The sequence below is a fragment of the Anoplophora glabripennis genome, unplaced genomic scaffold, assembly GCF_000390285.2.
Source record: "Anoplophora glabripennis isolate ALB-LARVAE unplaced genomic scaffold, Agla_2.0 scaffold902, whole genome shotgun sequence".
NCBI lineage: Eukaryota > Metazoa > Arthropoda > Insecta > Coleoptera > Cerambycidae > Anoplophora > Anoplophora glabripennis.
In genome coordinates, this window is record NW_019417095.1 from 52,385 (window position 1) to 68,067 (window position 15,683).

Here is a 15,683-nt window from a genome sequence, read left to right on the forward strand (position 1 = left end):
CAATCTTTTTTTTATAAAAAAAGTTCATTATATATTTATTATAATGGTTTCTGCAGTTTATTTGATAATATAAAAAAACATGCTATAAAATATCTGTAAGAGACCAATCCGATAATAATGTCCACGATTAAGGTGGCCATATCCCTGGCCGAGAAATGGTGAAATTTCTGGCATATTTAGGTACTGAAATCTTGAAAAGTAAAACGTGTAGAACAAAAGTAAGCACAAAAATAAAATCCTTGATGTTTTATTTATTCATTGTTACCATTTAAATTTACCCAAATAAAATAATAACNATTGGCCTCAATGATTTGGGATCGAGGGGGATTATCCCTCTTTATCCTGCCTCATCTCGTGTAGGCCTGGACAGCCTTCGTAGGTGGGCCCCATCCGTCGTCTACCCCGACCGCAAATGCGGCCGGTGTAGGCGCTTTGTGGGACCTCCTTTTGTCCTGGCTGGGCCCCGCCGGCTAGGGCCCTTTCTTCTGGCATGAGAATGAGGCAGCCATTGTTGTGTATCAAAGGTGGACATGTTTTGAGTTAAGAAGAAGAAGAAAAATAAAAAATAACCTAACTTTCTTGCACAGTTGTTGGAAGTGTTGGAACGTTTTTGTAAATACATTTATTTACATTTGTAAAAAAATACATTAAAATGTGTAATGTTGGAGATGACAATTTTGAAAATGATGTTGCTAACGTAATGGTTCAAAAGGATATTGTAAAATTGTAAGGAAAGAATATATAGGTTTCAAATCAACTTTCAATAATTTTATAATTTCAGGTCAAATTCAAGTACATGCAACAAATGCAGGTTGGAAAAAGCTTGTGTCGTTTTAAGACATAAAGATGCTTACTGTAAAAGCTGTTTCCTTGCGGGCGCAGTTCACAAATTTAAAGCTTTACTTGGGAAATCTAGATTAATTCACATAAATGACCAGGTTTTGATTTATCACAAGATTGGGCATCCTAGTACTGCTCTTCTACATTTTCTAAGAACTGGTCTAGATTTGAATACTCATAAGAAGCTAAGATTCAAGCCAATTGTTCTGTTTGTCGAAGGTGAGTTGTTGTATATGTTATATACTTAAATTTTTGTGAGAATACTTCATTTTAGATCAAATACAACTAAATCGTGAACAAAGAAAAGAAATTTTGAAACAAGTAGAGAAAGAAGTCACTTCTTTTGGATTTAAATTTTACTGTGTATCGTTTGTTGATTATGTGTTAAATCCTAGTTCAGTTCAAGAAAACATTTGTTCTAATAAAGTAAATATTACTGAAAATGATAAACAAAAACTTCAATCAGTATTAGACAAGAAAACCTCAAAAACTAACAGTAATGATTTAATTAAATTATTCAAGTAAGTATACCTACCAGGAAAGGACAGGATTAATATTAATGTTAATTAAATTTAACTGTTTAGGAGACAGCTATTGGTAGATGCTGCTAAAAGTCTTGACTGCAAATTCGTATTCACTCCAGAAATATCGGTAGACATCGCCTCCAATTTATTAACAAATATATCACTTGGCAGAGGATGTCATGTACCTATAGATACTGTAAGTAAAAATATGCTAAAATTTAAAAACACCTTTAGCATGGGACAGATATAACCCGTAAATTATATGTCGTTTCTTAAATGTCATTGCTAATCAATGCCTACTAGCAGAAAGCACTACTTTATGACAGTAGGCATTGAATAGCAATGATGTGATTTTGTAGGTTATATCTCACCCACACTAAAAACATGTTGGCAGATAGACATACAAGTACCTAAATTGTTTGTTGTTTAGTGATGCTAATGATTAATGATTTTAAATCTTAGTAATTTATAGCTATTGGGTAGTGTAATAATTCATTGCTGGAAGGGGCACGTAGCTCGCAAAGCAATTTTTTTCCACTAGTTAAACCATTTTTACTATATTGTAATTGTATTTAACTGTATTTTAGGGTTTTTGTGATGATAGGGATGACGTGAAACTGCTTAGGCCTTTGAGATTATTCGATATGAAGGAATTGGCTTTGTATAATAAATTTAATGGTCTGGAACCACTTTCCATTCCTTATTTTGAAGTAAATCCATATGCATCGGTACAGGATTTAATGATAAAATTTGTCAATGATTTACAGCAAAATTTTCCCGCTACAATAACGACAATTATGAAAACTGGAGATAAATTAAGCTTAGATAAGGGAATTACAGATATATGTACATTGTGTAAGGTAAGATAAGAGTTTATTTAATCTATAAAATCTATTTTTTATACTGAAACATATTATTGGTACGATTGATAAAAAGCAATTATTTCTTCTTAATTTTCTGGTATCGAAAAACATTGTTGACTTCATTTGATGATTGTTAGAAAAAAAAATTTAGCTCAATATCTTTAAATAAAGTAACAAAATAAAACGGTCACATTTTTGGCACCCTTTTTATTCAAATTTAACAGAATGTATCAAAATTGCTCCCCAAAAATACCAAATTTTTAATGGACCTCAATTTTAGGGTGCGTTGCCTAAAAAATCTTCAGAGCTTACATCGGAAGAATCCACCAGTTTTTCCCGTATAGTCTCTACTAAGACTCTAGACTATACGCATTCAAGGCAAGAAAGATATCAAGATATTTTGGGAGATTATGAAAGTCAAAAAGTCAGTGAGAATGGTTACTGTTATGCTTGTACGAAAATAAAACCATATATTTTATAAACTTGACAAAATACTTAAATATAGACGTTATAAAAGAATTTTAATATTTATTGTCTTTTAGCTACTAATTATGAAAAAAATATTTATACAGGGTGTTCCAATTAAAACTTCCCACCTGGAAAATATTGGAATTAAAAAAAAAACAAAAAAAGCTTGAGTCGTCGATTTTCTTTTCAAAGGGGATACACGATGGCGTAAGTTTTGATGTCTTGGAAGCTGCCCCTTAAGCAGAGGTGCAAACAAAACTTACGCCATCATGTGTCCCCCTTGAAAAGAAAATCGACTTACATTTTTTTTGCTTATTTTTTAATTTCGATATTCTCGTTTTAATTGGAATACCCTGTATACAGGTTTACAGCTGTCTTGATTTTATTAGTCAGTCATGACTTGATAAAATTTCTAGACAGTTATTGACATAACTAATACTCTTGTAGTAACATTAATCCATAGTGTTATCTTATTCTCTATGATCGTCTTATATCTTAATAAATAAAAAAAAAAACAATGACATTAATTTTACTTCCTTATCTTTAGCCGAAGTAAAGTAAACTGAACAAATAAAATTCCTGAATAAATTTTGTTATACATTATGAACAACAGGTAAGGTATATGTACTAACACAAAACTGTAACGTCAATAAATTTATTAAAAAAAATTTGAACAAAATATTGATCTAAATATAACTAAGTACATTGTCAAAATTCCTTGAAAGTCTGATGTTTTATCAAATCTCTAAAGACCCCGGAATCACGGGTACACAACTCTTCATAGTTTCCTTTCTCTACGATTTGTCCGTTTTGTAGTACGGCTATAAGATCGGCATTCTGTATCGTTGACAACCTGTGGGCTATCGTTAACACAGTCCTGCCTTTCATTACTCTGTCAAGAGCTTCTTGGACTAAAAACTCGGACTGCGCGTCTAACGCACTAGTGGCTTCGTCGAGCAGCAATATTTTTGGATCTTTTATAAGGGCTCTGGCAATGGCGACCCTCTGCTTCTGGCCTCCGCTCAACATAACCCCCCTTTCTCCAACAACAGTGTTAAAACCGTCGGGTAGTTGCTGGATAAATTCGTAAACGTTTGCTTCCTTACAAACTCTGATAAGTTCGTCTTCTGTCACCTTCTCCGGATCATCGGCCCCGTACAAAATGTTGTCTTTAATCGAACAAGAAAACAAGATAGGTTCTTGGCTCACCGTTCCGATTTGCTTCTTTAACCATGCGGGATTGAGGTCTTTGATGTTCTGACCGTCAATGTAAATGGCTCCATCTAATGGATCGTATAGCCTCAGCAACAGAGCGGCTAAGGTACTTTTTCCAGAACCGCTAGGCCCCACCACCGCTACGGTTTGCCCTGGAGCAATGTCCAAATTTAAATTATTGAAAATCTCGACATCCGCTCTTGACGGATAACTAAACTTAGTATCTTTAAATTCTATACGACCTTCCGGATGTGACATCGGCACTGATCCTTCTTGAATAGGAAGTAGAGGCGTCCTGTCTATAATTTCCCATATCCTAGTTGCCGCTCCCAAAGACTTGTTCAAGTCGGAATAAAAACTTGACAACCCACCCACCGATATGCCTATATAAGCGGCGTAAAGTAAAAACGACGACAGGTGTCCTACAGTTAAAGTGTGTGAAGTTACCATTACCCCACCGTAGTAAAGCACAGATATTATTATTATATGCCCGCTAAAACCCGTCATGGCGTAAAAGAATGCTCTCGCCTTGGCTTCTCTGTAGCATAATTTCAGAACATCTTTAATTGAATTACTGTAACTATCCATCTCTCTAGGTTCTTGGGCAAACATTTTAACTGTACGTACGTTTGATATTCGCTCTTCCGCAACTTTTGTAGATTCAGCTAGGGAGTCTTGTAACTGTCTGGAAATATTACGAACGAATCGTCCGTAAACTACTGCTATACCTGCAATAGGTGGAACTATGGCAAGACCTACAAGGGCTAATTCAGCAGACATGTAAAACATCATCCCGGTGCCGGCGCACACCATGACTAGAGAACGCAATCCATCGGAGATATTCATTGATAGAGCCGTTCCGACGATTTGTGTGTCAGCGGATAGGCGGTTAATCAATTCGCCCGTTGGTCTCTTATCGAACCAGCCTTGTTCCTGTTTCAATATCGAATTAAAAACTTTTGTTCTAAGGGCATTCGTCATTCTGTATCCTGCTGTCGACATAAAATAAATCCTTCCGAAATTACAAATGGCTCCTAACACGAAAATACACAGGAGGACTCCAGCTACTTTGTTGAGTCGCGCTTTCGTTTCATTTGAATCTTGGTTAACATAAATAATGTCCAACACTTTTCCTAAACTAAACGGTATAACCATTGTCACAGTACTGGATACTAATAAAAAGCCGATGGCACAGAGCAGTTTTGCTTTTTCTGGTTTTGCCAGCGAGAACAATCTCTTCAATTCCGATGTACTTGGGCCTTTTGATTCTTTTACGTTCTTGGTCGTCGAGAAATTTCTTTTGATTAATTTCAAAAAACCTCTTCTTGTTGCGTGATTTGCATTTTCAGGCACATGCACGGCTATATAGGTGCTCTCTTTGTTAATTTTTTCTGCCATGTTACTGTTTGGCTTCTTGAATATGAACTTCTTTGTGTGAATGTTGTTGACATATTTTATATATTTTAATGACTTTGAAAGATAATGATTCGTTATCAGTGAGTAAACATTCATTTTGAAACTGTAATTGTTTAGGACTGTAAATCTCTTCTATTTTTATGAATGCAAACCACATCTTAAAAATTAATACCTTGTATGATAAAGAAGCTTATTGTGATCATTACTATCCCATAAATTACGTCAAAAACACCAGACATTTGGAAAACGAGGAACTTTTTTCGAATCCGTAGTTAAACAGTAGCATGATGTAACAGTTTTACTTTTATCAATACATTACAAATCAAATTTCCAATTAGCTGTTAAATTTTTTAGGTTAATTGTTAATCACATTTTCTTCTTCTTCATCTACGGCATAGAATATTTAGGAAAGGAATCAAACTGCATTCAAAAACATAGAACTAGGGCGATAGTGGCGCAATAGGTTGTCAGGTAGAGTACTACGTTTCGCGCGAAAACTTCAGTTTCAAAATAATTATGAAACTTTGTCTACACATTTTACTTACCTAATATTTTTTACATAAAACTTATGCTCATATTGCAAGAAATATTCAAGAGATATATGTTTTAAAATACATGTTAAAATATTGGTGTTTCGTAAATGTTACTTGCCAAAATCTCGCTGTGAGTACATACGCCTTGTAATTAATTATAAAAACCCTTTAATTATTTGTAAACTGGCAATTAATTTTCATAGTGATAATTCTTTTCTGATACTCAGACTGTGAAGAAGCCAGCTGAGCCCATTTAACTACAAAAACCTAGTAAATTTGTGTCAGACTAGTTTTGATATCATTTTCATTTTTTCAAGACTTTTAAACCATTTGGGGATATTAGTTCCAAAAATTTGGATAATTCCCATACAATTTTGAAAAATGTTTCCTGCAAATATTCAAAAACTTTTGTTTGAAAGTTAATGTGCGAATTACATCCACGTTAATCAAAATTATTACTCGTTTTTCCTACGAATTGGACAAAAACATCACTTTGGTGCTTATCTTCTACGTAAAGCTCTGAAATTCCATGTTTATCGTATAGGTGTATTTCAAAGAAACAGGAAACCAGTCAACATAATTTATTATTCAAATATTATTTAGATATGGCACTCCTGATGCTTCTTTATTTATAGAAATCTTACAAAATGAAACAGCCAGCCATATTAAATACATTTGTTACAATATTAATAATTATTATTCTTACGATTCAAACACAACAAAAAAAATAAAACTTATTTGAGGGTACAACAATATAAATTTTTAAACAACATTAACAAAGTATTTAATATGCGCTCTGTTAATTATTTATTACAAATACGATAATAACAAAAATATAAATACACAAGATTTGTCACGATTGCTTGCAGCCGGGTAAATTCCTAACCGTTATACAGGAAATGGGTTTCTTCCACCTCCCTCCCCGTTTCGAACTTTGGTTTGATTGAGTACTTCCGTTGGACTGTTCCGGGGCGTGCTGTTTCTTTTCCGCCTCTATAACATTGCAACACAAATTTCACAAATTTAGACGGGATAAAAAAATATTAGTACACAGTGGTCCTTACGTATGTTTCAATAATAAAAGAGATGATTCTTTTGATAATTTTAAGAAAAACGTTTTTTAGGGAATTTCTGCTGTTAGGCCTAGTTTTTGAGATACTGAGTGTGAAAATTTTTATAAAAGATTACGTCTATGTAAATATCTTGATATTTTATATAGTTTAATTAAACTCAATCCTGTGAATTAAATAATAATACATCAAAGGTGTCACAATCATGAGTATATTAAACAGTGGCGGAAATACTTAGAGATGTTGTCACTATTTAAAAATATATATTTTTTTTATACTTACAGGGTGTTATTTAAGTATGTGACCAAACCTCAAGAGTTGATTCTTTGAGTGGTTCTAAGTCGAAATGTTTATATAAACATTGGTTTGGTAATGCTTCGTTTTCAAGATAGTCAAACTTTTTTTAAAAAATTGTTTTTCCTAAAAATCGTAATAATATTTAGCCAATTTTGTTGAAATTTTACAGTGTTATTTGTGGTAGAAAGGGGCTAATGTAGCCCTAACTAGATTTAAATTATTAAGTCATCACGTTCCGGGGGGGCACCTTAACTTTTATAATTTTTTTCACATTAACCAAGGAAACATATAACTTTTTTGTCTGAAATTTTTTTCATTTCTTGCTTCCTTTTTGGAGAAAAAAAAAATAAAACTCAATTTATTGCATGCCATTCTATCTTGGGAATAAAGAAGCGTAGATGAAAAAGAGCGAATTCCCGAGCAGCTTTTGTCTGAACCTGGGACAATTTGTTTATGATGCTGTTTTGCACATTCTACTTTGTTAGTTGTAAAGGGCAACTTAATTTCAACTTTTTGAAATTTTTCTTTTTCGATACGTTTCTTTGGATCAATTGGAACCTATATCTACAAAACTAACTTCTAAAATTTAAGTTTAGTAATTAAACAATTAGTTGCAAAAAAGGGACGGAATTAATTAACAAATAGTTGGAAAAACAATGTCAAGGTCAATCGAATCGGCCTTTAACACACATGTTGGTCTTTGGATTGACCGTCTTTTCCATAAAATCCTTTTCGCACTAATAATTTTTTAAAACTAATTTTTCCGCATTCAACCTTTATTCAACAAATTGGTGAAATATGACTTTAGATACCTTAAAATGTAGGTAATTTAATTGCCTACAACATAAAATGACTAATTCTCCGATAGATAGTCTAGACTTTTGTGGGCAGTAAAAAAAGTGAAAAAACACGTAAATTTGCTACTTATTGGCAATTTGCCACCTTAGCGTCACTTCTTTCGAGTTACTTTTTTGATGTTGTCACTCTATACAGGGTGTCCCGAAATTCATGCAACAAAATTGGTCACAGATTCTTAGGACAAATTTAGGGGACCCGTATTTTTTATTTTTGCCAAGTGGACCCCTCTTTAGGAGTTACAGTCCCCTGAAGTCCGCCCCTAAGAATAATCTTTTTTTTATCTCAGAACCCTGTTGTACGAGAATCACTAAATTTGGTACACAGGGGTTTTATGACATGCGGAATCTGATGGTGCAACGTTTTTTGGCGGGGAACCCCCTTAAGACAATTTTTCGTGGGCCCCCTTGTCTTTGGAGCCAAAAAATTTTGGTCGCATATTTAAATTTCTTAAAAATTATCAGTCAACTAGAAAGCCATTAAATTTAGAAACTCTTTGCCTCTTTATACTTTTTTCGTAAAACGCAATGTTTTCGAGAAAAATGTCATTATGTGATCGAATGCATATCGTGGTACGCCATTTTCCTCAAAACCATTGCGTTTTATGAAACAAATATCAAGAGACAAAAAAGTTTCTAAATTCAATGGCTTTCTAGCTAACTAATAATTAAAAAAAAAAATCAAATTTGCCGCCAATTTTTTCTAGTTCCAAAGACAAGGGGGGCCACAAAAAAGTGTCTTAAGGGGGTTTCTTGCCAAAAAGCGTAGCATTGTGAGATTCCACATATCATAAAACCCCTGTGTACCAAATTTAGTGATTCTCATTAAACATGGTTTTGAGACATAAAAAAGACTTCTTAGGGGCAGATTTTAGGGGGCTGTAACTCCGAAAGAGGGGGCCAGTTGGCAAAAAGAAAAAATACGGGTCCCCTAAATTTGTCTTAAGAATCTATGACCAAATTTTGTTGCATAAATTTTGAGACACCCTGTATACCCTTCCCCGTCAAGTGCAATAAAATGTCTAGTAATAATATTTTCACGTTCAAACTCCAATTCGACTGGAGTATAAAAAAAATAAATAGATATCGAATAAGTATAACTAAAAAATTATTTAGTTACTAACAAAAAATATTGTTATAAAACAAAACAAATATTCCATTTTTTCTTTTTCATCCGTTCATCCGTATCAGGTAGATATGTTCCGTAATCCGTACCAGACAAAATGCATGTGCATGCAAAATAATCTGAACATTTACAACACTAGTGTGAACTAGTCATAATTTCATGATACCTGCAGATTAATAGATTTCACCAATAGTTTCAAAGTAGTTCTTTGTACCAGTAGGTACAAAGTAATGTTTTGTGCCAGTAGGCATTGTGTGGCAATGACATTTAAAATACAACACATACTACATAGGACACATACTATTTCGAGATATTTGCGTACAAGTGATATTTTGCAAAATTTAACACCCTGTATTTCGAAAATTAAGCCATTTAGGACACAGAACATTTCCTCCACGAAGTGATCAAGTTCTTTATCACTGAAACATATTTAAGGACCACCAAGGTCACAAATGATGCAATTCTTATTTTTCATTCATTTTGTTCTTTTCTTCAAAGCGGGCAGCACGATAGGCAAATAGAAAATTAGGTTAGAACACGTTTTACAAAGCTTTTGAAAAAAAAAATGATTATGACAAAACTGCAAAACTGATTGGAGACCAGGCTGAATATTGAAGAGTTTTCACATATAAAATGTAATGTTGTTCTAGGAAATTTCAGCCGTTCGTATTTTACGAACAAATTTTAGTTAGAACCGTTCGGGAGTCATGCAATCATCTGGACTCCAATCGTAACACAAAACCAACAGGCAACAGTAGCGTCCGCATACGATTAGACACTTTGAACATATCAAGTAACACATAATCGGAAAATCCGAGCACACACCATCACGATAACAAAGAAATGCCGTTTTTAAATGCTACAGACTTACATATATATAAAAACTACTCGTGACAAAACTGGATAATTATAGAAACAAGTGGTCATTACCATTTAGCTCGTGCTCGGTAAAATACTGGGTCCCGTTAACCTCCTCGTTGGGATCGTCGTAATAGTGATCGACTAAATAAGGCAACACAGTCATATTGTGCCATTCGTCGCCGCGTAGGGGAGGAATCGGCACTTGGATTTCCACCTGTGGCGGCTTTCTCGTGAACCACCTGGAACAAATAAGACAACGCGTTTTAAGAGAGATATTCAAAGTATTCGAAAATGTGGACATATTTTGATGAATAGTTTTTGTCACTCAGTTCAACTTTTTAGGCAGGTTTGAGTTGGATAAAACATTGGAACAGGAAATGAAGAAATTTAAAATTAGAAGTATTTATTCAAATATTATGATTGGGGTGAAAAAAAAAATCTGAAAAATCTGGAAAAAATCTATAATTTCCTGAATGTTTTTCAGGTGCTGAATCTGAATGTAACCCTTGAATTGTTTCAGGTCAGGTTTTTCAGTTATCGTTGTCTAAATATGTGAAAAACTAGTTTTCTACGTTATATTTGAGATTATGTTACATCACGAGGAAATTTTTCTAAAAAAAACCCATTATGGCATCTGAAAGTACTAGTCTTCTGCAAAATTCATTTCGAATTATGCAAACACTTTATTCCCCTCCCAAAAATCGTATCTTGAAATTGGTTAATTTGGTTTATCATCGATATTCGGAAATTGAGTAGCGAAAATTCAAAAAGAGAGTAGAATCAAATTACAAACACCAAAATTCTCGCTAGTTCTTCAGGTTTGGGGTCGCTGATTACGAATTTGAAGTCAAAATTACAAAATTCAAAATGGCGGAACCAATATGGCGGATGGAATAAGAAAAGAAAAGAGTAGAAAACCAGAAGAACCAGTGGGAATTAAAATTTTTGAAATTTGATTTTTCTCTCTCTTTCAGTCTTCATCTAATGCTACTCCGTGATATTGCAAAATCAATGGCAACAGACGATTTGTCGGAGAGGAAAGAAAATATTAGAACTATTCAAAATGATTTTTCAAGGAAAAAATATTACCGCAAATGTAACGAAAAATCGTGTTTTTCACAGATTTATGATAATTCTGAGGTCCGATTTGAATTCAGCGCATCAAAAACGTACGGAAAAGTATAAATTTTGTCGGACTTTGAATTTATAATTGCAATCGGTCGCCAAAGTCTAATATGATTCTTTTTTTTTTACTGAATTTAAATTTTCTTAGGCAAATACATATTAGAAAAAAAATTAAAAAATGTTACTTGCCTTTGTTTAATTGTGGTGCTTTTGTTTTTAACAAATTTTGGTATATATAAACTTCGTTTTTGAAATATGTACATAGAAAAAAAAGTTATATCTCTAAATTTCGTCTGAAATTTTGTGTGCACAATATGTAAATAAAACGGCATTCAAAATGAAAAAATTAAGTTTCAACTCGAACCAGTGGCGTAGATATGAAGAAAATATGTCATTATCCAACAAATTACTGCCTGAAATCGCACCATAAGTTCAAAGTTAGGCGCAAAATTAATTCCAGATTTCTTTCTAATTGTGATTCACATGTCTGCCATCTTAAACGATCCCTAATGAGGTTTTTCACAAAAAAATGTTATAGAAAAGCAGGTAATATAAAAAATTTTGTGTAATCAGTTAATCATCATCTGCCGACTCCACAACAATACTCTCTCTCCGAAATGGAGAGATCTGGATAATAGAGAGAAATCCGGATCATCGAGGTACAAGACCACCACCCTTTGCTTTATCGTCTTATTAACCGTAAAATAAATCATTAGGGGTATTACTTAACGAATAGGGTTATTTTCTAATACTCACGGGTGTTGCCTGACTTGCTGTAGAGTAAATCTCGTATGAGGGTCCTTCCGTAACATTCCCAAGAGCAAGTTCCTAAGAGGGTCTTCTATCTCATCGGGCACAGTAAATTCTCCCCTTCCTATATTTTCAAATAGTCTATAAATGTTGTCGCCCTCGAAAGGATATCGCCCGGTTGTAAGGTTATATCTATCAAAAAATAATAACAGTACTTTAGTGATTCGTTTTATAAGCTAAGCTACACTATAAATCGACCTTAGAATAATTTCGCTTCCTTAAAGAGTTATCGGCTTTAAAAAAAAATTTATATTTCATTTTTTGGGATAAAGCCTGCATCTCAGTAAAAATTGACATTCTAATAAAGATACGTCGGTTCAAATCGCCAAAATTTAACAAATTTATTAGAATACAACAAATAAAATTCAAGTATTTCTGATATTTTTAGCGATATCTATGTTTTAAGTAAAAAATAAGCTGTCGTTCATATTCGGCTCCCCTCCCAATATCAAATTTCATTAAAGTATCTTAAAAAGTGCTAAGAGTTACTTTAAAAATAAGTGAAGAGAAATTTTTTTAAGGAAGCTACTATTGAAATGACAGTAGCGCACTTACAATGTCACCCCGCTACTCCAAATATCGACTTTAAATCCTGGGAAGTACTCCAGACCGTTGGCAATTTCGGGAGGTTGAAAGGCAGGTGATCCTTGACCAATGAAGCAGGTGTCATCCTTGGCAAACAAATCGATGGTCTAAAATAGAAGCTATGATTAATACAACAATTTTTAGCTCGTAACAACGCTCAACACATAGATACAAATACATACATACAAAATAATTAGAAAATATTACAGCGAGTTTCACTTTGAGGATAAACCAATTTATACCTGGCCTTGTCTATTGCAAATGATTTAAAGTAACTCGGGCGCAATGAAATTATGTCTATTTTCTATCACCAATTGCATGGGCCTTTGTCTGCGCCAAAAATTTTATATACCATTTAGAAATAGAAGAAAATCGTAAAAATATTCTTTGTTACCTTAATTTACTACATATATTTTTCATAGAAATGTTAGGGTGTATTATTTTAATTTAAATCATAAAGACATCAGATTTTTTATTGATTATTTTAATATAATCTACCAGAAGTTACAAAATATATTTAAAGTGATATTTATTGTTTTTCTTCAAAAAGGAAGCAATTTACGAAAAAATTCAAGAGACAAAAAAGTTGTATTTTTAGTTGCTTAATGCGGAAAAAATTATAAAAGTTTTTAAAAAGTCAGTGGCGCACATTTTTGTTGTCGAAAATATCAGTTAAGGTGCTTCTCGGGACAGCACTGGACTTAATAATTTTAATCTAGTTAGGGCTAAATTAGCACCTTTCTACCATAAATAACACCGCCAAATTACAACAAAATCGGCTTATTATTTCTTATCGGATTATTAAGATTTTTACGAAAAAACTTTTTTTTTAAGTTTGACACCCTGTATCTTGCAATTGTATTTTAAATCTCTACATATTGAAATGAAAATCATGCGCAGTCAGCTGTGCATCTTTTTACGCTAAAATAAATCTGCCGAATAAAAACGGTAGAAAACGAGAATTTTATTTTTAGGGAGTGACTTTTTGTTGAAAGATACTCAAGTTACGTAAACAAAAACATTCCCATCCTTAGATACTAATGTCTACTTTTGATGTGTTTATATTTCTCAAGCCCAACGGCCCTTGCTCATAAAATAAAATGCTTATAAACATACGGAGGTATATTGGAGCATTAAGCTTAAGAGAGAATTTTAGTTTTTAATCTGATTTGATACAGAATAGATGTGCTATCTGAATAAGTGAAAAAACAATATCTTTCAATTATTAAAGTGTTTTAGTTCTACCCATAATACCAACACTTTTATACCAACCCCCGAAGTGACACCTACCAAGAAAATACAGTTTAATCATTTCTTAGTTAGCTGTTATATGTATATAAAAATTACGGAAGGGTCACATTGGTGGAACATATAGTTAAAAAAAAAATAAAATCAATATCAACTATTCATATACAAAGTATAGATATAACTACAAAATATAACAATTATTTAGAATCGGACCTTAATCACCATCACTATTTTCTTCAGTAGTTAACAGTTGTAGTTACATAAGTTTAATCAAAAATGTAGATTAATATTTCAGTTCCTTTTAAGATTTTTTCGATTTGTTTTGTATAACGGGCATGTGACAAATAACTGCCGCTATATGGGAACAACGGTCCACGATTATACAGGGTGTTTCAGAAACACCTCCCGTAAATACAGGGGGTCATAGTACGACAAAAAGTAAGAATTTTTTGACTTATGAATTATACAGAGTGACCCATTTGAAAGCGGGCCACCCTCATAACATTTTTATTTATGAAGTGATTTTGACGATTTTTTTTTTAAATGTAGAGGGGGCAAAGATGTATTTTGGGGCCAAGCGGCATCCAGTTCGTTTTTAAACTAAGGCCTACTAGATCGCATTCAGAGGCTGAAAAATCCAGAATCCATATTAGCGACTTTTTTAGAAAAAATCTGCGTACGCCACTGGATTCGGCGTCCCCTGAAATAGATCTGTACCAAATTTCATGAAAAAATATTCACCATTAACGATTCTATGGCTAAATTGTTGTCAAATTGTTTATTATGCATTAAGAAGCTTTTTATCTAGTAACCCATGCGATTACAAATCAATCACAACAAATGTTTAATAACACATTCCTTATATCAAAATACAATGAAACAAACAGAAAAATAAATGAGACATTAACATAAAATTTACAAAAAACGCAGTAAAATAAAATTAAATTAACACACATAAATTAACTTTAAATTCTAGATTTTTCAACCAAATCTCCATTTAATCGAATGCATTTATTGTATCGTCTTTGAGTGCGTGCTATAACATTAGACAACTGATGTGTTGTAATTCTTTGGACGAGTGTAGTAAACTTTTTCTTTAATGAACCCCCAAAGAAAAAATCTAGGGGAGCTAAGTCGGGAGCCCTGGGAGGAAAGTCCATTAATCTACTACTTCGCCCTATCCACCGATTAGGAAAATTTTCTTCATATTATTGTTTCTTCCTTATGGTTTCCCGTGGTAATTGTAGGTCCAAACTAGCAATTCTTAAACTTTTTTTCGGATTTTCGGTGAAATAATTTTGAATTTGTTCATTGCTTCTTCTTGGCTGTTGTACATTAATATTTTTTTAAATGTGCTTAGATACAGCTCCGTATTCATTAAACATATTGCTCACTCGCCCAATGGTAGACTTGCTAATATTTTGAATTTCTGGATGTCTATCACTAAAAATTCGAGATACTTCCCTTTTGGATCTGTTTCTGTCACCACAAAGTTTTACTATTTCAATTTTATGTTGTAACGTTAAATTACAGAGTCATACTTTTGACAGCGCACTTAAGGAACAATACGTAAATTTCACTATTGAGGTAATAAATTTGACATATTCGTCTTTTGTTCAGTCATCTGCGACTTAAGTAATTGCAAAGCCTGCTATTAGGAATATTGTTCATCACTATGGAGCTGTATTATTAAAGCATGTTTAAATAAAACAAAGATTGCCACTATTATGAATAACTATGGGATCGACATTATTTATTTAATTTTTTTAGTGACGAGGCAACATTTACAAAAATATTCGTTCAATTAAATGGAGATTTAGTTGAAAAATCCAGAATTTAAAGTTAATT

General features: G+C 33.0%; 3 protein-coding genes across 4 annotated transcripts in view; 1 reads left to right on the top strand and 2 right to left on the bottom strand.

Moving 5' to 3' along the window:
• The first annotated feature begins 585 nt into the window (after window positions 1-585).
• LOC108914661 (cytoplasmic tRNA 2-thiolation protein 2) lies at window positions 586-2,746 on the top strand. The gene is made up of 6 exons (XM_018720508.1): window positions 586-726; window positions 782-1,059; window positions 1,115-1,361; window positions 1,425-1,560; window positions 1,952-2,224; window positions 2,508-2,746. The coding sequence occupies exons 1-6, from the start codon at window positions 653-655 to the stop codon at window positions 2,706-2,708; spliced, it is 1,209 nt and encodes a 402-aa protein (XP_018576024.1). The 5' UTR covers window positions 586-652; the 3' UTR covers window positions 2,709-2,746.
• Window positions 2,747-3,336: 590 nt separating this feature from the next.
• Window positions 3,337-5,685, bottom strand: LOC108914663 (ATP-binding cassette sub-family B member 10, mitochondrial). The gene has a single exon (XM_018720511.1). It carries the CDS (start codon window positions 5,420-5,422, stop codon window positions 3,404-3,406), a length of 2,019 nt encoding a protein of 672 aa, XP_018576027.1. The 5' UTR covers window positions 5,423-5,685; the 3' UTR covers window positions 3,337-3,403.
• A 740-nt stretch (window positions 5,686-6,425) lies between these two features.
• Window positions 6,426-15,683, bottom strand: part of LOC108914664 (serine/threonine-protein kinase STK11) — a 23,428-nt gene continuing 14,170 nt past the window's right edge. Inside the window, exons 3-6 of one of the 2 annotated variants that reach the window (XM_018720512.2) lie at window positions 12,558-12,694; window positions 11,949-12,134; window positions 10,137-10,306; window positions 6,426-6,852 (exon numbers count right to left, since the gene is read on the bottom strand). In XM_018720512.2, coding sequence (XP_018576028.1) covers window positions 6,713-6,852; window positions 10,137-10,306; window positions 11,949-12,134; window positions 12,558-12,694 — 633 coding nt within the window. In that variant the 3' untranslated portion in view covers window positions 6,426-6,712. Of the gene's footprint in view, window positions 6,853-10,077; window positions 10,307-11,948; window positions 12,135-12,557; window positions 12,695-15,683 lie in introns of both variants that reach the window. The other variant, XM_018720513.1, reaches the window with a different exon arrangement.

What these genes read in the sequence shown, in the direction of transcription:
- LOC108914661 (XM_018720508.1), top strand. Translation starts at nt 653, where the DNA reads ATGTGTAATGTTGGAGATGACAATTTTGAAAATGATGTTGCTAACGTA. An exon ending in CAAAAGGATATTGTAAAATT is followed by an intron (nt 727 to 781) that starts GTAAGGAAAGAA and finishes TTATAATTTCAG; the next exon opens with GTCAAATTCAAGTACATGCA. An exon ending in AATTGTTCTGTTTGTCGAAG is followed by an intron (nt 1,060 to 1,114) that starts GTGAGTTGTTGT and finishes ACTTCATTTTAG; the next exon opens with ATCAAATACAACTAAATCGT.
- LOC108914663 (XM_018720511.1), bottom strand. Translation starts at nt 5,422, where the DNA reads ATGAATGTTTACTCACTGATAACGAATCATTATCTTTCAAAGTCATTA.